General features: G+C 48.6%; 1 protein-coding gene across 1 annotated transcript in view; it reads right to left on the minus strand.

Moving 5' to 3' along the window:
* The window catches only part of LOC142411947 (cadherin-23-like), a 117,956-nt gene extending 100,290 nt beyond the window's left edge, over window positions 1-17,666 (minus strand). The window contains exons 1-4 of the mRNA XM_075506611.1: window positions 17,626-17,666; window positions 16,937-17,075; window positions 14,476-14,523; window positions 14,146-14,238 (exon numbers count right to left, since the gene is read on the minus strand). Coding sequence (XP_075362726.1) covers window positions 14,146-14,238; window positions 14,476-14,523; window positions 16,937-17,075; window positions 17,626-17,666 — 321 coding nt within the window. The remainder of the gene's footprint in view (window positions 1-14,145; window positions 14,239-14,475; window positions 14,524-16,936; window positions 17,076-17,625) is intronic.
* Between the last annotated feature and the right edge of the window lie 7,513 nt (window positions 17,667-25,179).

The following is a 25,179-nucleotide window of genomic DNA, read 5'->3' on the forward strand; positions in this document are numbered from 1 at the left end:
GCAGATCAACAGTCCCGCCCAACTTGGTGTCATCTGCAAACTTACTGAGGGCGCACTCAATCCCTTCGTCCAGATCATTGATAAAGATATTAAACAAGACTGGCCCCAAAACTGAGCCCTGGGGAACACCACTTGTGACCAGCCACCAGCTAGATTTAACTCCATTCACCACAACTCTTTGGGCCCAGCCATCTAGCCAGTTTTTAACCCAGCGAAGCGTACACCCATTCAAACCATGAGCAGCCAGTTTCTCCAGGAGAATCCTGTGCAAGACAGTGTCAAAGGCTTTACCAAAGCCTAGGTCGACAAGATCCACGGCCTTTCCCTCATCCACTACGCGAGTCACTTTGTCATAGAAGATCAGGTTAGTCAAGCAGGACCTGCCTTAGGAGGTGCAACCTTGCTGAAGAAGTACCATTTGCCCTGCAGAAAGGGGTAGGTCATGTGTTCAAGGCCCTCAGAAATGAGGTCATCAAGGGAAAGCCTTGCAGAGAAGGCCCCCTGGGATACGTGATGGCATACCAGGCTGGCCCATCCATGTTAGGAGGATGCAGGTTTCCAGTTTTCTCGTAGCCCATACCCTGAAGCTCATGCAGCCCTCAGACCTGAGCAGGAGTTGGCACGAAAGGTAGAGGTGCTCAGAGGCAATGCTGGAGCTATGCCCCGCAGGGCAGAGGCAACCACACCTGCATGACACCTGGACTTTAGCCCCAACACCCATTTCCCTGCTGACTGCAAGGACTGGGGTGAACAGCAGTGCCATAGTCCTCAGGGGCTCGTACCAGAAGAAACACCCTCTTCGCAAAATTTTCTTCCCCAAATGCACAAGTTATATATAGGAAAACAAAACATCCACCTGTCCTCCTATTTCACCCACCAGCTGAAAACCCCTGCGATGCTTCATGGGCCATCAGCTAACCACTGCAGTGGAACAGCTTTATGCTTTAACCCTCTCAGGCCATCTCAAAGGCGAGGCACGGGCAGCACATCTCGAAGGGCAGCGTTTACTCCTGGGAGGCTGAGAAATCTGCACACGCACACCTGGCCGTGTGTTTCCAGCATGTTTAATAGAGTGATTTTCCAAGTGCTGGCTCAGTAGAGTTCCTGACCCGTGTAGGTTTGGGGTCCTCCAAATCACATGCGCAGCAGAAATCATTTCCCATTCCGGTTGCTCATCAAGGTCCAGTTATGGTATGAAGCAGAGGTAGGTCCCCCTTTCTCCAAAGCTCAGAGGGCTGCACTCTTGACTTACCACTAAATAAAGATTTACTAATTAGTGGAAGATATTTACATCTTCCACTCTCGGTAATGAACTGAGAAGTGCTAAAAAACCCACACCTCAGATGAGCATACCAGCCTATAGGTTACAAACTCCTTTTTTTCCTCCTTAAATACCAGTATGAAAGTAGTGCTGGTGGCCACCCTGGCCCAAACAGCCAGACCCTGGGTCATCTAAGCAGGAGGTGCCTCCAAACACATATGAGCAATCAAGACTCCTCACACGCAGGCTTAGCAGGAGGTGGCCGACTTAATTAATATCTCCTCTTCTTCCTTCCCTCCTTCTCATTACCCTTTCAAGTTTGATTTACAATTGCGGGCCAAGCCCCGCTGGAAGTGACATATCAACATGATGAAAACCAAGGCAGGTTTGAAAAACAGGGAGGCTGTCAGTATAACCATCACCTGAGCTCAAAGGAGACGGGTGGGCTGTGGCCGAATATACCACGCTTGCACCCCAGTGAGACACCCCCCCCCCCCCCCCGACTGTGCTGAATAAGCTCAATACCTGGAAAGAGGGGGACAAACGACTACTGTCCCATACAGGGCGACAGCCAGCAGCTCTCTCCTTCCACCCGTGCACGTCTTCGCGCTTTGCTTAATTATTTGGAGACGTACTGCATTAGGACAGGGAGCTAGCTTGCACGGCTATTTGTCGAGACTCTTTGCATGCATGTGCAAGCACGCGTGCACACAAAACCGCCTTGCGAGCTGCTCGTGCTGAAAAAAGAGCAGAGCCTGACATTTGGAGAGCAAGGCAGAGCAGCAGAAACGTAGCAGGAGTCGGGAAAGGGGCGGCAGGGAGGCAAGAAAACCGCAAGAGCGTATTTGCAAAGCTCGCTTACCGCACATTCGCTCAGTTCTGCTGCTCGGAAGGGAGCGGGCCTGGATGGCAATATTGCAGCGGTGGAGATGATCTCCATAGAGGCCCGGCAGCTCAGCATCACGCTGCCCCCGAGCCAAACCTTCCCACACAGCACGAGCTGTCTGAACCTACGTCTGCCTGCACTTGGTTTGCATCCTCATTTAGAAAAAAAACACCAAAAAACCAAAAAACAACTACCACCAACAAAACAAAAAAAACACCCCAAAAAACCCAAAACAAAACAAAAAACCCCCAACACTTTTCAAATCTCCTGTAAAACAAATCCTGAAAATTAAAAACTTTCAGGTTTTTTTTTTTCCTTGAAACAAAATTGCCTTGAACCCTATATTCAGTTTTCCTGCTCTCTTCATTATTCACACTGACAAAATAAATCAACCACGTTTTAAGTTTCAACAGCAATTAATGGTCGAAATTAAGCAATGGCTGCCTAATACTGATTGAAACTTCTTCCTAGATAAAATTTCTCCCATTTGTAATGAAAATAGTTTGATACCGATACAAACAGTTCAGTTCACGCATAAATATTTAAAAAACATAGAGAGAGACTGATTTAGTCTATTATTTTATCACAAAGTATGACCAGCAGGAGGAAACTTATTATACACGACTGTCACTGACACATTACAAACTAATAAAACGCAAAATGCAATTCTGAAAAAGAAATTGGAATGAATCTATTGCAAGAGTAATTTTTATTGTTCTTTTGAAATGCTACTTCTGCTCAGCTTTGCTGTCAAAATGGCAACGTTTTTCCTAAATATTTCTATCTTAATTAAAATCAGCGTTTTTATTGAAAAAATGCTTTGGCAAGCCTCTTCCGCCAGCTCCAGCTTCACCTCCCCGAGCTGCACTGAGCGAGGATGCTAACACGTGCCCACCTTGCAGGTCTGCTGCTGAGCTCAATTATTTCAGGTTGAAAAGAGCCCGTATCCTAACATGGCAGCGGCTGGGGCACTGTCCCCCAGCGCGGTGCCTTTCTGAATGACCTTAATCATGCCTTAATTTTGGTGGCACGATGGAAAAAGGAGCCCAAAACAACAAACTGCATGATTACGCAGGTAAAAAGAGTTCACTTATAGTGAAATCACTTTTAATGAAGGCTCTTTTGCCGTCTTGCAGTTGTTACCCACACACTGCCTTCGCAGCCTGAACGCGTTAATAAACATTTCTACGGCCAGGCACGCTCCCGCTGCCGACTTAAAAGATGATGTACAGAGAGGGAGGTAAACAAAACAGGGGTGCAAAGGGAGGGGATGCGGCTTTTGCTGGCTGGCACAAGATAATAAGTTACGTCCCAGGCTTCTGGGAGAATGTCGTAACCAGAGGAAAGAGAGATAAAACAAAACTAATTGCTGGCAGGTCACATTCGTTAGCTCCTCACTCCTCTGCCCGTTTCTGGCAGCAGAGAGCCCTTCCTTCTGCAGGGGACAAGGAAGAGACCTTGAAGCCATCTGCTGCCCAGATGTGTAAGTGTAATTATACTGAAAGGGCTGGGCTTGAACGCCCTGCACGGGCACTTCCAGTCCCCTGGAAAAGAACAGCCTTTCAGCCCAAACCTAAATCGCTCCTGCAGCAAGCGATCCTGGGGGACCACAAGCCACTGCCTCTGCTCTGGAGGAAGCATGCCCAGCCTGAGCAACCTGGTGGTCGCTTGCTGCCAGCGGGGCCAAGGGGATCCTGAGGAGCCATCATCGCTTGGCATCAGCCATCCTGAGCTCAGACATCATCCCGACCTCGGGGATGGGGATGGTCTGGGACGGACACCCGCAATGAACTCGGAGCTTTGAAAATCAGCAAGGGAGGGGCAGATGCTGGGTCTCAGCACCCATACGAAGAAACTCCTACAGAGCGCCCGAGAGCATGCCCCTGTCCTGGGGCTGCTCAGGAGCTCAGCGAGGGAGGATGGTTTTCCTTGTCTCAATTTCTTCCAAGAGGAATGATGCCTGATTTGTCTAAGTTACCTCTCCCCTCTTTGTCTGGGTGCTCCTTGCTTGGAGAAGGCTTCTGTACGCTTTCTTTTCCTCTGCCCTGACATTATTTCTTTGGCTCTGGGAGTCTTATTTTCCCAGCATGACAGCTCCTCCACAGAGGCACTGAATTGCTTGCTGCCCCGCACTAGCTTTCCTTTCAGCTCTAAATCTGCTGTTTTCTCCCCTTTCTGCTTTCCTCTGTCCCCTTCGTCTACCCCAGCATTACGCTGGTCAGAACAGCATGACTATTTCTAATTCTCAGGCTGCCCCCCCTCCTTGCTGCAGTATCCTTCCAGAAAGAGCCCAAGTTTTGCCTGGTGGAAATGACTGTTATCTCCAGGACACTTTACACATTACTTCCACGCCATTTGGAGTTTTCCGCCCCAGTAGTTTCTGTTGCGTCTCTCATTTCACTCCTCGGGCATGTGTTTTAAAGGACCAGGGTCTCCTATTCACCGGTGAAGCCAGACAAATGACAGGACTGCCAGAGGTGGAGACTTGCTTTCTCCCTAGGACGTCAGGACATCACTCAAGACCCTTTGATGTTCTCCATCTGGCATCACAGTATATGCACCAGCAATGATGAAAAAAACTTGCACACAGCTGACCTTCAGAGGGAAGGATGCTTCCAGGTCTGAGCACCTGCTTCATCACACAACAGCTTTCTCCGTGCAAGGAAAGGAGAGACCTCCACGAGCCTCCCAGCCCCATGCAACCCCCTGTAGCCAAGCCATGCCACTCAAATCCTCCGTGTCTTATCATACAGATGCAGCATGACTCTTTAATAAGCACCTCACCCCTTGAAAAGAAAAGTTTCTACGTAAATCCCATGGACATCTCTGATGTCAGCTGTGCAAACCCTTTAGCCCCAATGCTGTTTTACTCAATGCACTGCAGCCTGTTTTAAGCACCTTTCTTCAGTGCTGGCAGAAAACAGCAGGGAGAAGATGGCAGCTGCTGCCTGGTGTGCTTCCAAGCTCTTGCCTGAAGGAACCACCAGCATCTGAAAGCCAGAACGAATGCCCAAGACAGCGCCCGAACTTCCCTGCACTTAAACAGCCTGTTTATGTTTTGCTTGCATGTGGAAAGCGGGGATCTTTATGAATATTTACAGACTCACCCCACAGCCAAATGTACCCAGCGTGCCAACACACATGGCATCCCACCCGTCAGAGTAAGCTCAGCCTGATGACTTGTGCATTATTCACATCCCTCCGTCCCTATCTGCTTGCTATTTTCTCAGCTCCCCTTCTTTCTGCTCTTCCACGCCAGTGCAAGCCAGGTCACTCGCACAGCCTCTCAATTACTGATGAAAAAGGGCATCCCACGGCACTGTTGGCAAAATCTTGACTTGGCAATTTTCTTCATGTAAAGATACGTTTTAACATTCAATCTTCCCGAGCAACATAGAAATAGCCCCATCTTGGCGGATCATACAGGCTGGGGTTGAGAGAGGAGGGGAGAAGGCATAATTTCTTTGAGGGATATTATATTCTACCTAGTGATTACAGAGCAGATGAAACCCTCTCAAAGGGATTATCTCATCCAGCTGAGAGATGGCTTTTTAATAGATGGACAGTACACCTGCACTTAAGACTACTGAAGGGAAGGCACACCCTTCATGACATGTCTCTGCTTCCATGAGTTTGCTTTGCTGGACAAAGTTGGAAAGTAATTAAAGGTTGCTCAAAAATTAAAGAAAAAAAAATATATATGTCTGGAAAGGAGAAACGTCAAAACAAACACATGGTGAACAGGTCTGCGAAGCCAGAGAGACGGTATGGAGATCTAACATGTTATTTTGTCAGCCAACTATTCCCTCAAGGCTGACAGAAGCTGGCTTTGAAACCCAGCAACAATAAACACAATTAAAAATGAGGATGCTTGGGAAGTTTGGTAAATGTTGCACCTGCTGCAGGTTATCACCGCGTACCCGTGCAACGGAGATCCTCTTGCTGCAGTGAGCACCAGTCGAAGTCTCACCTCCCACTTCCCCAACAGGCACCCTCAGTCCCCAGCCTCGGCCATGCCCATGGGATGCCAGGGTGGAGGGGAGACGGAGGTGCTTGCCTACCCAGAAAAGAGAACCAACTTGCTTCTGGCCAACAGTGTTTAATGAACACAGCTTGAATAATTCGCTAATATTTTGTCACCTCCCTAGGAAGTTTTTTTTTTTTTAAAAAAAAAGCACTATAAATAAATAAAATTACATATGAAGTGCTGTGGAGGAGTTCAATACGCTTGCAAATTTTGTGTGTGCAAAGGTGGCAGGGGAAGGGGAAGGCTGGATTTGGTGGATAAGTTATTCATCGTAAGTTATTTGTGCAGTTCTAAAATCCACGCAGAAGCATAAGAGCAAGGAGAGAAAGAAAACAGTGAGCGGGGAGAAGGGGGGGGGGGGGGGGGGGGGGGGAAGAGAAGGAAAAAAAAGAAACAAGGAAAGCAGCCAGCAATGATTATAGGCCATTTTGCAACGTGGCAGGAACATCTTTCTTATCAGTTCTGTTATCACCTCCTTCAATTTAAAGGCTCTTTATTTAAAGGAGGGGAGGGGGAAAAAAAACCACCAAACGCAAAAGGTGTCTGGAAGCGTGCAAGGGAATGGCTAATGGGGCTGAAGTAGGAGCTCACACTCATTGCAGCTGCTTTGTATGCACAGCATCAGGCCTCGGAGCCATTGCAATAGAATTATATGAGCCCCTGAAGACTCCCGGGCAGGATGGCAGGGAAACTGATGTAATTAGCAACATTATTACCATTAAAGCAAAATAATAATTTTAATTACAGCTAGAGCTTTTGGGGCTTTCTCCGATCCTCCCTGCCCCTGCTCACCATCTAGCATGGTCTGGTTCCAGGCTGTGTAATGCGACAGGGCAGTGACAGTCCCCTCTTCCCCTCCCTGCCAAACACCTTTCTGCACAATTAAAAAAAAAAAACCAACAAAAAACCATCATAAAAGCCCCTGTTTCAACTACACCACCATATTAAGGATGGAAACTGTGACCAGCAGCTTGTGAAGGCTCAATCTCAAAAGCTACTCCCCAAGCAGAAGGGACTGCTGTTGATGGTAAGTGCCCGCCTGCCTCCCAATTAAAATAAATTGCTAAATCAGGGCTGAGTTCAGGAGATGCGACACCTGCAAGCTGGACTGTAGCTGCCTAACCAATGCTGTGTGCTGCCCAGAAACTTTCCTTTGTATTTTTAAACTCCTTTCCCACAGCCCTTCCTCTTACTGGCACTCGCTTGAACTCGAGATGAGCACATTCCCAACGTGGATGATTGTGGTTATAGATGTAGTGGGTGCCTTTTGAAAGCAGAGCCCTGTTGTAATTAGTATCTCCTGTCAAGTTACCGGTACTTTTTTGTGGTGCAACCGTCAATCTCGTGAATGGCTGGGGTGCTAAACGGCACTCTCTGGCCCAGAGCCTGGCTGAGGACAGCTTTTTGCTGGAAGACGTAACCCAATAATACATATTACTTTATAAATCACTCAGTGTGTTAACTGTAACAGAAGAAGTGAGGTGGGGAGAACACCGAAGGAGAGAAAACCCCACTGGAAACCTCCTGAGGGAACATTCAGCAAAAAAAACCAACAATTAAGTGACCTTTCTGCCAACACGTGAAGACTGACGATGCTCCAGGGCCACGAGAAGGCCAGTTTCAACTTGACCAGCAGGCTCAGGATGCTGGAGGGTTACGGGGGAAAACAGCTTTTCACAAGAAGGTACTAGACTTGCTTACCACACCACACAACGGCCTCAGCGTTTGAGGAACCTCTACAGGACCCAAGATGTGGTCCTATAGCTGGCGTAGCATGTGGAAGTAGCAGATGCAGAAGAGAGGTTTGCAGAGCTACGCCTTTTAAGCATAAGCTTAAAGAATGTTCACTTCAAAGAGAAATGGAGGGCTGCGTGCCCCAGAAGGTCTCATGCTTGGACACTGGGAGAGGAAAGCCTAGCAGGCACCTCTGGGAACAGTCTACGCCGATCCCAACACCACGCCAGGTACCACAAAACCAACGTGGGGGCTTGGCTCCACTTCACTTGCTCGCTTCACGTAAACTTGTTGAACCGTGACAATCCAACAAGACTACAGATCCAGTCAAATGGAAAAATAGATTAGATAAAGCAGATCGGGCTTGTCAGAAACCAAGGCATTCCCACAACAGCCTGCCACAGGCTCAGCAATATATCTTTCCCAATTTAAAAGCCAAACCCTGAGACTCCCAGAAATGTGGTACACCGGGGCTGGGCGAGGACGAGGAGGGTAAGAAAGAGCACGTGCAAGAGGTAAAGTGCAAGGGATGCATCCAAGAGGAGAACAAACCCTGAAGGTCAGAGTAGCAAGCACATGAGCGGCTAACTAATGTACTACAGCCGCACCACAGAGCACAGACACAGGCACACACGTCCTAGCAAACTGGAAAGCCATAAAAGTCTATTATAGCAAATCAAACAGCAGTCAGCATGACAGCCATTAGCCTGGAATGAATACATGAGAACTTAATGAGCTCTGTCGAGGCCAGCTTGGTGAATTAAGTTGCCAATTCTAGCAGGATTCCCCCTTTCTTTACAGACTTGAAAGCATCCGCACCGCCTCGTTGCCTTTTGACAAGCAAATCACGGGGCGCCCTTGCCCAGACAGGACGGACGATTACACTGGAGCAACGTCCCTCTCCTGACACATGGGCCCTCGCTCAGCTATTCCAGGCAGGTGCCAGGGATGCGATTAAGACACGATGAGCGCAGAGGACCAGTGGCATCAGCCTGACACACAAGCAACCCCCGGTCTGGGTATTCAGAGCTGCTGCAACGTGGAGGAGCCCACAGTTAAACTGGGCATCCTCTCCCCCCCTCCCCACCCTAGAGAGGAATCACAGTCCGCAGCCCATGCCCAAATAAATTCCCATTCTCAAATCAAGTGGACTGTGTAAAACACCAGGACGGGTATTTAGAGGCAGTATTGTTTTTAAAGGTCAGTTTACTTCATGTTCCATTTATTTATGCGCACTCTTCTTTTGACTTTCCTAGTGCCACACAATAGCAGTAAGGTTTAAATAGCCTTTCTGTTGCTGCTCCATTAGCTAGGACAACTGCAAATCGATACACCCATTTATCTGAAAATTAAAAAGAGAAAAACCCTCATTAGCTGCCAATTCTGCACAGAGCCAGCCTATGCAAAGCCTCGCTAGCACTTCTGCTAGCCTTTTCTCCATCCCCAAGCTCCAGCGCCTGTTTATTCATTAGCTGTAGGCCCTTCAGCTTGAGCTAGGTGGTCTTTGAGACAGATTTTACTACCAATGCCCTCGTGTTCGCCCTTGCCTGAGCTGTCTAGAGCACGGGGGTGACCTGGGGATGCTGTCATCCCCTACCGTGACTGGGTCCCCAGCCTCAGCTGCATCCAAGGTGTCTCCCCTGGCGCCGGGGGCCTCAGCTTCTGAAAGCACATCTCCATACCACATCACGTCCAGCTTTGAGTACTTGTGAACAAGCAACAGGGACAACCCATGGCCCAGCAAAGCTCTCAAAGCAAGAGAACATCTCTTCCTTAAGAGCCATGCCAGCACACACAGAGTAAATTCACTGCTCACATCTCCTGTGGACAGTAGTCCTCAGAGTGTCCTCCTTAGGTGGTGGGACCCCATCCCTTGCTTTCGTAGTGCCTGATAAGGAAACACTGTCTCCCCAGCAGAAGAACAGAAGTGCCTCCAGGACGCTGGCTGAGCAACGAGTTTGTGGCTCATTAACTCTGATCAGTGCCCTTGGTTAAAGATCATAGATAGAAACTGGCACATAATGCCTTATAATTAGATTAGGCCACCCTCCAGAAAAGCGCAGCTCTGAAGGCCAAGTGGCAGAGCGGGTGCACTGGGGGAATCACCATGCTTGCTATACCCCAAACAATTAGACGGTCCTGGAAATCCCTCCCAGCAAAACTGCAGCTTACATGCAAAGCAGCGTGACACGCGAGAGGGAGGCTCTGGCGTTCAGCCTCTTCTTTTATTTAGTTTTTGTCCAGATCACCTGCCTGCAGTTGCCTCTCCTCGGCCAGACTTAATTTTCTAAACCAGCACTGGACCTTTGCCTTCCCTGCTCCCCAGGCTTGACGCAGGTTAAGATCGGAAATGTGGAAGGCTTAAGATTTGCAATATCGGCTCTTACAGCAGGAGCAATGAGCAAGAGGAGATACAGCATGGCTGCTCCAGGTACATAAACGCTGGGGCTTAACGTAGCACCGGTTCCCAGGGGACACACAGAAACCCACTTTTCCATCTCCCTCTTTGCATAGAGAAGGGAGTCCTCTGTACCAGGTGCTGTAAATAGCAAAACCAGAGGTAAGTCTGAGGGCAGGGGAGAGGAGACTATTCTCCTTCAGTCCTACTGACATTCCTTTCGCTTTGCAGACCTCTGCAGACAGACTGTCACCGGGAGGAGCGGCAGCAAGGCAAGGCGGCCACCCATCAGCTTCCAGAGGCCTGACTAGAAAGGCGAGAGCAAGGAGCTGCTCGTGCAGCTTTTGCCAAGTCATTTCTGCACCGTTTGTGCTTTAAAGAGAAGAAATTACTCTGACCCAGTGTCATTCTCAAAGGGAGGTTTCAGATGACTTGGCGCAAAGATGAGACTAAAACTCCCGGCTCATACATCACAAGCAACCTAATGAAGAAACCTCATCCTCGCAGCAGAGGGACAGGGAAAGATCAAAGCCCAGCACGGCAGGGCATCAGCAGTCAGCATATTAAATAAACCGTTGTAACACAATCATTTGCACCTCTCAATTACCGAAGACTGCTTGATTTCACACACACAGACACACGCTTGACCTCATCCACACCCTGAGGCATGCCTTGGGGAAAAACGGGCTCTGCCCTGGCATAAGGGTGCAAGAAGGAGAGGTTTTCTCCACTGGAGGACATGGAATGCCCTACTAATCCCCTATTTCAAATATAATACCCTGACCTTGTCCTCCTAACACCAGCAACCACCTTTCACTGCACATCTTTAAAGTCTAAATTCACATCAGATCTGTAAGTTCTTGGTGTATTTCTGCCAAGCTGAGCTCTAGCTGCAGAAGCTCTCCCTGATGGTATGACTGGGTGTCACCTCCTTTGCAATGGCCAGCACAGACAGCAAACAACAGAAGGTTGTGGAAACTCTGTCCTTAGAGAGATTCAACACTTGGCTGGATAAAGCCCTGAACAACCTGATCTAACATGAAAATTCTCTCTGCTTAAGTGGAAGCTTGGGCCAGATGATCTTCTGCAGTCCCTCATGCTGGTTTTGGCTAGGATAGAGTTAATTTTCTTTATAGTAGCTAGCATGGGGCTATACTTTGGATTTGTGCTGAAAACAGTGTTGATAACACAGGGATGTTTTAGTTGTTGCTAAGTACTGCTTATACTAAATCAAGGACTTTTCAGCTTCCCATGCTCTGCCAGGTGCACAAGGAGTTGGGAGGGGACACAGCTGGGACAGCTGACCCCAACTGACCCAAGGGCTATTCCATACCATAAGACGTCATGCTCGGTATATAAAGCTGGGGAAGAAGAAGGAAGGGGGGACATTTGGAGTGGTGGCGTTTGCCTTCCCAAGTAACTGTTATGTGTGATGGAGCCCTGCTTTCCTGGAGATGGCTGAACACCTGCCTGCCCATGGGAAGCAGTGAATAAATTCCTTGTTTTGCTTTGCTTTTGCTTTACCTATTAAACTGTCTTTACCTCAACCCACAAGTTTTCTCACTTTTACTCTTCTAATGCTCTCCCCCATCCCACCGGGGGCAGGGGAATTGAGCGAGTGGCTGCGTGGGGCTTAGTTGCTGGCTGGGGTTAAACCACAACAGTCCTTTTTGGCACCCAACGTGGGGCTCAAAGGGTTCAAGGTAATGACAGGTTTGACTGGAATGTGCTAGATCAAATTTATAGCTGTTACTGCTGTTTAGCCATTAATGGGCAAGCTTCTGTGCTTGCCATGGGGCTTGCTTGCCTTACTGTATGTTAGAGTCTAGTGCTCGTTAGAGGCTGCTTTTTGCTTTTGCTGCTTGCTGTACCGCTTATCATCTTACACTCTGCTGCGCCTGGGAACATTTTGATAACAGCAATGGCCATGTGCCTGGGCTGGCAGATGGCCAGGGCATCGCTGCTGTTTCTGTGCCGCTGTACTGGACACGCTGGAACTCCAGTGTGAACTCGAGTCAAAGGGACTGGGACCTGTGGATGAGTCCATGCAGGAACAGGACACCCCGAAGCGTCTGTGCCCATGGATAAGCCCACGCCAGAGCAGGTATATCTTGAAACGTCTGTGGCCATGGTTATGTCTATGCTGCAGCAGGTATACCCTTGGAGAGACTGTGGCTCAAAGATAAGGCTCCACTTGGAGCAGGTACAACCCTAAAGGACTGCAGTCTGTGGATAAGTCCAAGCCAGAGCAGGGGCAACGGGAGGAGTTCATTGCAATGTTAAACCCTATAACCTGGCCCAAAGGGACCAGGGGTGGAGAATGTAATGGAAATACCTTTAAATTGTTGTAACCCATTATTTGAGTTGCATGTTATAGGAATTACTATAGCCAGAACCACCTGAACCAGTGGGGGACAAGCCTTACAAGAAGCAGTGCAAGTGCAGCAGTGACCCGAACTGAGCTGGCTTCGGTGCCCAATAACTCCAAGCAACACACCACCTCTCCTGTCCTGAGTGACCACCATAAGAGATGGAGCCCAAAGTCATGGACTAAATGAACTCAGTGGACATTTTGTGGACATTTTACAGACATTTCACAGGGGTGGTCCATAGACTAAGGGAATTATATTTGTGTATTATATCAAAGGATGGGAAGGGTGACGGTGGGTAATGAGAATGTATTGGATAGTGTGAGACCTGAGTATGATGTAAATGGTATGGAATGGGGTGGGGAACATGCTGGTTTTGGCTGGGATAGAGTTAATTTTCTTCATAGTAGCTAGCATGGGGCTATGCTTTGGATTTGTGCTGAAAACAGCGTTGATAACACAGGGATGTTTTAGTTGTTGCTAAGTACTGCTTATACTAAGTCAAGGACTTTTCAGCTTCCCATGCTCTGCTAGGTGAACAAGGAGTTGGGAGGGGACACAGCTGGGACAGCTGACCCCAACTGACCCAAGGGCTATTCTATACCATATGACATCATGCTCAGTATATAAAGCTGGGGAAGAAGAAGGAAGGGGGGGACATTTGGAGTGATGGCATTTGTCTTCCCAAGTAACCATTACGTGTGATGGAGCCCTGCTTTCCTGGAGATGGCTGAACACCTGCCTGCCTCTGGGAAGGAGTGAATGAATTCCTTGCTTTTGCTTGTGTGCATAGCTTTTACTTTCCATATTAAACTGTCTTTGTCTCAACTCATGAGTTTTCTCACTTTTACTCTTCTAATTCTCTCCTCCATCCCACCGCAGGGAGTGGGCAAGCAGCTGTGTGGGGCTTAGTTACCAGCTGGGGTTAAACCACGACATCCTTTCCTACTTACTTTATTCCTGGGACACAGTGGGACAAGTCCCGCTGTGGAGGTGTTAAAGGAATCCACCAGCAAGGACAGAAGCCTTTGGGCAGGACTCTGCCAGAAGAAATATTTAGTCCTGCCTCAGGTCACCTCTGTGACAGGAGTTGCACATCCCCCCAGCTCAAGGAAGAGAAAAAGTAACCAATTCCCATTTACAGCTATTTTCAAACTTTACATTTGTCATGGGAAAGACATCGCCAAGGCTACAAAGGCTCTGAGCTCCAAACCTCCTCTTCCACCTGCCTTCTCCCCAACACCCAAAGTGCCGTCACTTTGCTTCTGCCCATTTTCAGGCAACAATAACTTCCAGAAGTTTAATCCTCCCCCCAACCACAGTGAGGGTCCAGGGCAGGAGGACAGGCAGGAGGATGTACTTTGGTGTCCCTCAGGTAGCCAGCTCTGTGGCAGCACCCAGGCAGCAAGAGTGGCCACCAAGGGAAGAGCCAGAAGCCAGGCTGCACAGAGAGGCTGTGGCGATCCCTACCTCCGGGATGCGGACGCTGTAGGGCTGGTTGTGGAACCGTGGGGCGTTGTCATTCACGTCTCCAACTTGGATGTTGACCGTCCCTTTGATCACCTGCGGCCACAAGGATAACAACGGGGAGCAGGTGTCAGCTTTATGCATGGATTTAAAACCTCAAGCAAGCTTATGGCTGCTTTTTCTGACTTGGGCTTTTAGCAAGTGATGGCCAGGGGTGGTCCCGCTCCCCAGACCCTCCTGGCATGATGCAGAAGGTGCCTCGGCAACCCACACTCATTCTCCCCGCTCCCCTCCGCCCATGCCGCAGACCATGAAATAAGAAGTCGCACTTACCCCTTGGCTGTCACTGACAGAAAATTCAACCGTGAATTCTGACTTAGTCTGAAAGGGAAGGAGAAGAAAAACATATAATTAAAGATACTGTAGTGTTTATCTGCAGATGGCAGACTTGGGACTTTTAGCCAATATTATTACATGCAAAACGCTTTCAGGACCTTCAAGAGGAGAAGGGGCGCTTGAGTGCAGTTACCTATGTTGAGTATAAAATGCTGAGAAATATTAATGCCAGCAGGGCTCCAGTGTATTTCACAGGCACGAAAAGCCGCTCTGCCCTGGGGTCAGGAGGGTGCGGGGACTAAGGACCCGACTCCCCGACTAGCAGCCAAGCACTTTAAACAGACAACTAGGCTAAAGTAGATGAGAGGAGCTCGCTGTTCAACCTTCTGCGGCATGCCAGCAAGCCCCAGCTCTCTTTGCACGCCCGCCCAGTCCCTGATGCCACAGGCTACCTGCTTGTAGCAGCGAGAGGGAATAAGTGCAAGGTAGAGAAAAGCAGTTTTCCACCCACAGTGTGCTGTGACCTGGCACCATCTCCGACTGCAAGATACAAGGACGATGCAGAAAGAGAAGAAAGTCCAAAGAAAAAGCTGTGTAATTAGCTTTCGTTCAAGATGACAATACAACACAGTCTCACTGAGGACATCTAAATCTTGCTGCTGCTTTCCCATGCAGCACCAAGTTCTTGAGATATCACATAGCTGGGAACACAGGGATAAGACCAGGGTCTGTAGTAAGAACTGGCTGAAATCCCATAAGCACATTCAAAAAAAAAAAAAGCCTGTGCAGTCCTCTCTGCCCCTTATTGCTTTAACTAAATTAACAGGTTGGTCCTAAATGGCAATATATTAAAGTCACTGGTGCAGGGGCGAGGGGCAAGTGGGGAAGAGGGGATTATTTTGGTGTCAGGGTGGGGGGATATTGCTAGTGGAGGCAGACCTTACCTTCCTGACCTTTCTTTTCCACCAGCAATTGTTTTGTTCACGTTTTACCAAGGAATCATGCAAGAACAGACAGCAGGACTTGGACCGCCACACCTATCCGGTACCTGGGCACTGTCTGGTGTTTTGGTTCCCCCAGTCCAAGCAATCCCTTCCCACCACCAGTACCCCTACCCTGCCTGAGCTGCTTGAGCACAGCAACTTGATGTTTCCAAAGCATTGTACAGGAAAGGCTGAAAAGCAAGCTTGAAATGGCTCTCTGTGCAGCAGATTTGGTTGATTTATTCCTAATAAGATCAGCTCAGGGGCAGGCAGTAGCCACGGGTGCCCAGACCAGGAGCTCTGCTTGCACCAGGATAGCAGTTCATCTTGGAGAAGGGTTTGGGGACAGCTTACCAGAGCGTGCACCCCTCCTGCCCCCACATCTGCCTCCTCCCAGGCCCCCCATCCAAACAGCTGGGGAATGCAGTCTCAGAAAGTCTTTCTTAGCTCCTGCCTCGGGGCAATGCTTGCAGGCAGAACGAAGAGCTGAAACACCAACGGAGGGGAGAGCCTCTGCTCCTTGTGACAGCCCACCCTGCTGCGTCAGCGTCTGTCACCCCTGTTTCCCCCCTACCCATCAGTGCCACCGCAAAGGGCAAAGCAATAGGGAAGAAAGGAAAAACAGGAGAGAAGAAACAACCTGTTGAGCATTTAATTTTAAAAACTTGATAAAATAATCAGAGAAAGCTGCCACATGATAATTTGTCTCCACCCTTCGTTTTAGCACATACTTTTTTTAGACTCAGGGTTTGTCTTTTTTTTTTTAAGCCTGTTTCCATCTAATCTTTGTGGGAGTGAAAAATCTTTTAAAAATTGTTTTGCCTTTATACATTCACTCCTTCCTCTTTTTCCTCTATTTTCCCTTTTCCTGCATCGTTTACCTTACTATGACTCCCTCTCCCTTTTCAAGTATAATGGAGGAGAAAAAGAGAGACAAGAATCGATCTCTTGCTTTTCTTTCCCCACCACTTTTCTTGTATGGCTTTCTCTCCCCTGACTTTTTGATTGCATGCATCCAGGCCAGCGTTCTCTGCTCCCAGCGTGCTGTCCACCTCCATCCCTTCCCTCCCACACAATCCTGCTTCCTCCACCATAAATTATTTACACCTTTCCCTTGTCCATACCAAGCTATGCACGTGTCTGTCTTCACCCTCTTCCATGTATCGCTGACTTTGGGCCCCTGGGATCAGTTGATGGGTGCAGGCTCCTCTCCCAGTTCAGCCCAGTCACGCATGCAAGCTCTGCTCAGCTCCTTCCTTTCCCACCCTCCACCAAAAGCCACCTAAATCTATTGATCACCCTCCTTGGCTTAAGGCTGTTATCATAAGTATTGGGAAGCGGTAGGCATTTGAATAAGAGAAGATTTATGACTCATGCCAGCAGCTGTTGGCACAGGGAGGCGGAGGGGAGAGGGGTGAAGAAAAATGCTTTATTTTTCCAGAGCCTCGCTCTTAGCACTGTGAAATTGGGTTTGCCTTCACCCAGCCTGAGCAGCATCCACTGCCCCGCTCCTCCGCATCCCCACACATCTGGCTGGCTCTGACCAGGACCGCCAGCGCCCGAGGCGTGTTAATGGGTTTTATCTTCACAACGCTGCCACGGGCAAAAGAAGCACTAAACACAGGCAACAGGAGCACAGGGAAATTAAGCACATTGGCCAGGTTTATAGTATTTTCCCAGTCTTACCAAGCTCCTGTCCAAACACCTGTGCTCTCCCTTCCTCCTCGCTCCAGGAATGTGGCAAGGGCCAGGGCTGTTGCAAAACAGGCACCTGGATGGGATACCCTGTCTTTGCACACCAAAACTACCACTGAAAATAGTGGTGTGAAACAGCTTCGAGGCAAGAATCTTGCCAAATTTAGCATCCAGCAGCCTGAATCCACAAGATGATGCAAAGTCATGATGAGATTGAATAAGCAGGGATACCTCACATCCCTTCACACATTGTTTTAAAGAGTAAAGGATTTAATTGGAATATAGGTTTAAAGAGGGAGCCTGTAAATTTCCCTGAATGTATAAGCATCCTGCTCTTTTGTTAGATCATCTCCATTTATTATTTTCATTTGAACTCACAGATATTATTCTGGAATCCAGGAAAACCAACAAGCCAGATCGAACCAGAGCACTCTCTGTCCCCACAGTGACAGGGTGGCTAGGGACAGACCCTGATGGGGACACATCAGACACCTGGATTCCCAACTCCATGGGGGAACAACACCCAGGCTGCATCTCAGCTGCCACAAAAAGTGGAGAGCCACCATCTATCCCAGCAGAGGCTTTTTTCCCCTCCCCTCAGCAGAGGATGCTCTCAGCAGAAAGCGGCATCACCTCTCTGTCCAAGGGCTGCCTGAGCCAGACAACACCGGTCACGCTCTCCACTGCGAAGAACCGGCTGGCCTCCTCTCCAACCACGCCAAAGACCAGTGGGTCGTTGTCCAGGTCCCGGGCCAGCAGCTGTGTCACTGAGGAACCTGGGAAAGGTGGAGAGGAAAGAAATCATGAGCAAAACGGGACAGAGGGGAAGAAATCCTGAAAATATTCAGGTCTTCTGCCTTCCTCCCTTTAAGTCACCCCCAAACTTTTTTCCCGTGGTGCTACAATGCCTCATTTATACAGCACAAGGGGAGACAAGCTGTGCACGGTCCTACTGTTCTCTCTAGCACAGATAAATTGTACCACAGCTCCTCTCCTCCCTCGCCCTTATCAAAAGAGAGGCACATTAGCTCAGCAGAAGCATGGCTATCTCAGGCACTGGAGACAGTGGAGGAACCCATGCCTCTTCTGGGTAAGCACCTACCAGCTTCTGTCATGCTCCTCCCCGCCGAGGGGTACCACCAGCAGATACAACAACACATCCAGGTTAAAAGCAAACATCCCAAGGCCAAGAGCACGGACATGATGCCCACAGGGCCTGGAGCCAGACACAGACCTGGGGTTTGTTTTAAACACCACAGCTGCAGCAAGTGCTGGTCTCTGACATAGGTGGAACCCACGCACCCAGACAGCATGAGAGAAGCTGGGATAAATCCATCACTACCTTCTGCCAAATCATGTTCGAAACCATCTTCTGCAGGATCCTGAATACCCCAGCCAACAGAGGCCTCGCTCAGCCATCCCTCGCGGGTGTGCAGTTGCAAATGTCTCTTCCTGACTGCACCCAAGAGGCAACCCAGACCCTCTGAAGTTGCTGCATGGGAGCTGTGTGTCCTGTTTGTAATCTCCACACTGCTCCCAGAGCAGCATGACTTCTACTGCTCTGAAAGCAAGGGACAGCTTCCACCCTTGGAGCTTCATTTCAGCCCCATAAGAACCTCCTTGGATCATTCTGGGCCTCTCTATGACACCTCCGAGCACATTCAAAGTCTGGTGTGGCGGGTCGACCATGGCTGGCTGCCTGTCACCCACCCAGCCACTCTTAGTCCCCTCCTCAGCAGGACGGGAGAAAACAGGAGGAAAAAAGCCGGTGGGTGAGGGTAAGGGCAGGAGATCCCCTTGGCTGCCTGGCCCCAAGGATGGCGGGGAGGACAGCCTCTGTGTGAGCCACCTTTGGCAGTACGAAAGCACCCTATAACCCCAAATCATCTGGCAAAGGAGAACGGATGCCAAAATTTCATCCATCTGGGAAGAGGAGGGAAGCTCCAGCAGACTGGAGGGCAAAGGCGGCGGCACAGCTCAGCGAGCAGAGACACCCGGGCAATTACCAACCGGTTGGCCTGACATCAATCATGGCGGAAATAATGGAAAAAGCTGATATGAGATTCCATTAATAAAGAATTAAATGATAGGAACATAATTAATGCCAGTCAACACAATTTTATGGAAAATAGGCCTTGTCAAACAAACCTGATTTTATTCTTTGATGAGATTACAATTTTGGCAGATAAAGGTAACTACAAAGAAATAATAGACTTTTGTAAGGCATTTGACTTAGCACTGCGTGACTTTCCAATTAAAAATTTAGCGCTGTATGACATCAACAAAGTGCACTTGAGCGAGGACCCAGCTGCCTGGCAGGTCCCAAGGCCACCAACTGCAATCAGGGGGAACATCCTAGCATGATGTAAAATTGCTGTTGGTACAAACTCGGGCGACAGCATGACAAATAATGGGGAGGACCAAGCAGCCAGGTGAAGTGCTTGGTAATTTGGGCTTGTTTGGTAAAAATCTGTTTTCACCCTTAAAAAAGGCTGGTGGACCACAGCTGCAGAGGAGGGCATCCCAAAACCAGCCATTCTGGCAGGGCTAGGGGTTCAAGCATGTAAGGAGCTCTTTCCATGCCCTGGCTGGCAGAGCTGCAGCGCAATTTGGGCACTTGGAGGAGTGACTTTAGAGGTATATAGCCAGTTCTACCAAGAGTGCAATTCTGCAAGCTGCTTGGCTGGCCGCTTCACCTTCAGGACTGAATGCAAGAGGATGCCACAAACATTCAAGAGCTAGCAAAAATACTTTACATTTAACAAGGGCTTTAAAAGCTTGAACTGCATCATTTACAACAAAGACCAGCAAGATGACTCAGGCCATCTCAAGCACATCCATAAAGAGGAAATGTAAGACTTAAGAGGACTATTCCAGAGCAAGAAAGCACAGCAAGACTCAGTGCCCAAACCTAGACTAATTTCTATTAGAAGGAATATCAGTTGTTTTAAAAAGAGCAACTACAATTAACCACTGGAGAAAAAAAACATTCCTTCCACCAACACAGGTGCGAGTGACAGGTCACTATCAAAGACATTTTGGACAGAGACCTGAAAACAAGAGTCCTTATCCAAACCACTACGATCAGCCAGTTCACGTGCAACGTTCCCGTCTCTTCAGTGCCAATACCGGAGACACAAGTGAGCCTACACTTTCTCAGACCTTGGAGCCTTGGTATGAAACAAGCTAATAGCTTGGCTTTATTTTGGAGGACATCTAAAGCCATCCTTAGCAAAGTTTTCTTTGCCCCAGGAAACAAGCCAGACTGTTACCGTCCCCATGGCAGTGAAAGTCAGTAACTAGGACAAGATAAATCCAGGGTCATACTTCTCTATTCTTCCAGATTTAATGGGAGAAACAGACTTTTCCCCTTTACATCTCATTCAAAAACCCTAGATCGACAGGGTATCTGCAGTTCCCTGGGGAACTGCAAATACTTCAAACTCCAAAAGGTCTCGGTCGCATCTCAGTGGAAGGGAAACGATCTTAAAAATCCTGCTGAATAGGAAAACCATGTCCCACCCTGTTCTAATCATAGTGGCATTCATGGTTTGTGTGCTGCAAATGCACTTGCACCCAAAAAAAAAAAAACAGCCAGCAAACAAACATTTAACTCTTCTCTGTCTCTCTGTGTTACAGCTACCTCCCACTGTCAGGGAATTTTGTTCCTAAATTCAGGATAACCTGGAGAACAAGGCAGGGCATTTCTGGGCAGAGTGCATCATCCCACCCCCATTTCTTGCTTCTGCCAGTCTGCAGACGTGCAAAGTTAGATCCCTGTGAAACAGCGCGCTGGGTTCGACTGCTCTCTGGTCCAGGAGTATCAAAATCAAGGACAGATTTAGCAGTTTAAAAAGAAGAAAGGGAACATTCAGCACCTATACCCTCCTCAACTTTTCTTTCTTTTTATTTGTTAGAAACAAGAAACTTCATTAGGACATAAATATGCAGCTTACACTTTAGTGTTCTGAGCTGCCCCGTTTTTTTCCTGTATCACAGGAAAATACCATCTTAAACAAACCCTCACAAGTGAGGCGCTGAAAATTAAGAGCTATTTCACCTGTTCCCTTACCTGTCCATCAGCCAGTAATCACCATCCTAATTTAAGAGCACCACACAATTCATTATAGAAAAAAACAAAAGCATAAAATGCAGATCAAAATAACAAATTAAATAGAAAATAATGAGAAATAGCTCCCTTAAATAAGAAATGAGACTTCACAATCACTTTGTCATTTGTTATTCTGATTTTTGCAAGCTTTAGGGGGAGAATGCTAAGTTTAGGTGCATGGTGTAAACCAGGTGTGCAGGATGCAGGGAGAAGACCACAGCGGAGCACGCTGGGCTCCTGCACCACTTTCACCACCATGACAAAAGTTTGAGAGCTACCTTCCACCAATTCCTTTAGCACCAATTTATTTAACTCTACTTTTCCCCCCCATATCTTTCCCCCCCCCCCCTCAATTTACTGCACCAAGGGAGGAGGAGCAGACTAGCTGGATAGCACAAGGCAAACACAGCTGGAACATCTGGGCCACAGTCACCATTCAACAGACCACAAGAAATCCCATTTTCCAGGGTGATCACAGGGAAGGTGCTGTTGTCACACCCATAGGTGAAGCCAGACCAAGGCAAACACCTGACACAGCGATACTCAGCTCTGCAGCTGGGCTCCACGTTCTCTTTCATGGCAGCAACACGGAAATTACCAAAGGATTGCAAAAGCAGCACTAGCACCTTCACATAAGGATGCCTGTATCGCTGGGAAATCATCAAAAAGAAGAAGGTCCCACTTGGACAGGGTGTGCAGAGCTCAGAGCTCCACATCTGTCAGAAACCCCTCTCTGGGCACTTGCAAAGAAAAATAACGTGCCCCAGCTCTCCCCAGGCCATGCTGAGGATGCTGTTTGAGCTGCCACAAGCCCAAGTGCCAACCTGGCTCCACGTGAGGGCTGAGGAAACAGGGACAAATTATCCTTCCGCAGTGCAAAGTTATAGGTTCCATTTGTTTCCCCTCAGGAATCAGACAGGGCAGTTAAGTGTCTTGATTCCACCAGATAATCACAATTTATCTTGTCTCCTTTTTCCTCCTTTCTCTCAATCACAGCTGCTTCTCCCTCTCTCTCACACATACACAGATTTTCTTCTTTCTTCAAGTCTTGAACTTTGATTGACCTCGGGAGCTTTTTGTTGTTGTTGCCGCCTCTTGTTTTGTTCCTGCTAGAATTCTATTAAGTTTTTTTAGGTTTGGGTGCTTTATGGGGTGTATTTCCACCCCGCCACATTCCCCCCCCCGATGCAGGAATTCCTGTCTCAGCATCTTGCTTGCAGCTGTAAACCTGTATATTTTTCTTGCCGTTCCACTTTGCCAAGGAGGAAAATAGGCAAAGGAGCTGGGCCCTCCCAGTTCCTCTCAGTTGGTTTTGCTTTCAAGAGGGGGATGAGAAATGAGAAAAAGCAAACTCTCTGGGAGGATCCCAGAGCTCCTGGAGGGTTTTAGAAGCACCAAGCCTCAGGGCCAGGGAAAGAGTCAGAGGAGTCAGAAGCTGCCAGAGCAAGATGCTGACACAGTCTGCACAGGGACTGGAGTGGGCTGGAGGGCACTGGGATCCAACAGAAGGGGCAGGCTTCTAATTAGTTGCTTAATAAGATGCTCTTGTAAAAGGTCTGATCCATACCCAACTGGAGTTAATAGGAATCTCTCTGCTGACTGCGCTGGCTTTTGGGCTCAAGGCTTCAGGCATCAGCTACACTTTAATATTAAAAGCATTTTAATCCCTGCTTTTAAAAGCCAATGCCTGTTTCACCTTGGCTTGTTGTTTCTCACCCCTCCTGAGCTTTGGATCATATCTGTGGTCACAGTCACCACACAGCTTCTTGGCTCCCTGTCTTCTGCCACCGCTACCGAGAGCGGCCCAGAGCCTGCCAGCGCCACGGGCACTCAGCTTACAGGCAAGGGGTTTTGCAGAATAAAAAGCCAGGCATTTCTAAGTAGCAGCCGTAAATGGATCAGAGGCACTGGGCATGCTGGGGAGAGAAGCAGCAGGGAGACGGGCACTGCTCTTGGCATAAGGGCTATGGTCCTCGACCAAGGTCACTAGCTGGCACAGACAGCCCTCAGTTGCTTCTCAACTTCTCAAACCAGCACAAATTTATTTACATAAAAATCATTTTAGCATTCACACCCTGCAGCAAGGAGTCCCCTTACATGAAGGCCACGGCCATGCTTTTGCTCCAAAGTAGCTGCCAGCAGATTTCCTTGGCTCCCCCTCCTTCCTTCGAAGGGAGATGGGACCGTTCCCGGTTCATCACGTCCCATTCACTTCTCCCACAATCATTCCTGATGTTAGCTGCTAGCCAGCAGCCCTGCCTGCCTGCCCCAGTCACTCCAGCACAGGCATCTCCAACTAGCCCAGTTCATCACAGCAGGCTGGCCTCTGATGCGCTTGGTGTCAGGATTTGATGGATCTGATCTTGAAATTTAAACCCTGTTCTTCTCATTTTTCACCTGCTCCCTTTTCTTTGCCTGTAATTCATTTTCTCTTTCACCTTTCAGAAAAAAAATAAATGAAGAAAAAAAGCCCTTCCGTGATTTTTTCCCCAAAGATTTTTTTTTAAAAAAAGAGATGAAATGCCAATATTTCTGTGCTGCTGAGCAATCCTACGATATGCCACCTCTGAGCAACATGAGGGAGAGAAAGGACAGTGGCTCCCTAGCAAGGAAAATAAAGTAAAATCAAGTTTCAAGCAGGAGGCTACAGTAAGTGGGAGCTGCTCCTGTGTTTGGGATGAAGCTTCATTGCTTTCCCAGAGAGGACGAGCCCCGAGCTGGAGACCAAGCGTGGACAGGAGACCCCACCTGATGCGAAGGTGGAGGAGTGAGTGTGGGCGCAGTGCGGGGGAGCTAGGAGAGCAACCAAAGCGCTCTTGGGCTCAGGAAATCTCTTGCAGGCACGAGGGGGTCTCCATCTTCATTCCTGCCTTCCTCCCAGTTAGTCCCAGCCTCCTGGAGCAGTTTCCCTGTCCATGCCATGGATGCCCATAGAGCATGCAGAAATGTGGGGTCCCAGAGCCTAACCACCACACGCTCCAGACTGCTACTGCAGGCAAAACCTTGCTCCTTGCAGCTGGAGCATGCCTTGGGTGAACGATACTAGCAAAACTCATACCATGCAAGCTCCCTGAGATTACCCCCTGGCCAACATCATTCAGATATGCTCAGGGATACCTAAAAGCAACACCACAGGTACAAGGGCAACCCACTCATCCATCCCCAAGCCTTTCTCCCAAAGCAGGTGGCTGCCAGCTAATTTCATAAACACAAACTCAACAGATACTCTCTGGCCTCCTTCTCAGAAAGGGCTCAACCACTTGAGCCAAAACTTTCCAGAACAACTCAAAGAAATTTTCCACTCCTAGAATTCAAGTGGAGCTCAACGTTACTCACTTCCCTTTCCAGGTGCTAAGGGGAAGCATCAGCTGGCCTGACCAACAAGGCTGCCTCCGCTCCAAGTGCTGTGCTGCAGAGCAAGCGTAAAAGGGCAGGGAGACACCAGCACCTTTTAAAAAAGGGTCTTAATAAATAAAGGAGAAAAGAGCAGTTTCTGCCATCAGAAAAGCAGGAGGTCTTCACCAGTTACAGGAGGGAAAAAGCCCAGGACAAGCTGGTCCAGGAGCCACGTGCACTACTGCCATTACCGATCACGTACGGGAGAGAAAGGAGCCAAACACAGAGGTGACGGAGAAGAGGGAAAACAAATCTGTGCAGTCAAAACCATTTCTGAGGGAGTTTATCAAGCTGAGAAGTGAAAGGCACAGCAGAGAGTTTTTCCTAGTTCCTCAGATGCTCAAAGCCAGAGCAGGAGACAGAGCCTGTAATTTCTCTGCTGCATTTAGTTATTTTAAGTGGGGAGTCAGTGTCGAGACGGAATTCATAAGCAGACCTGACAGCCAGCAGTAAACCTCAGAAAGAGGCATTGCCTGCCTTCGTTCCCCCCAGCTCTTGCAGAGACATTTAAGAGGG

Source organism: Mycteria americana, chromosome 6 (assembly GCF_035582795.1).
Source record: "Mycteria americana isolate JAX WOST 10 ecotype Jacksonville Zoo and Gardens chromosome 6, USCA_MyAme_1.0, whole genome shotgun sequence".
Taxonomy (NCBI): domain Eukaryota; kingdom Metazoa; phylum Chordata; class Aves; order Ciconiiformes; family Ciconiidae; genus Mycteria; species Mycteria americana.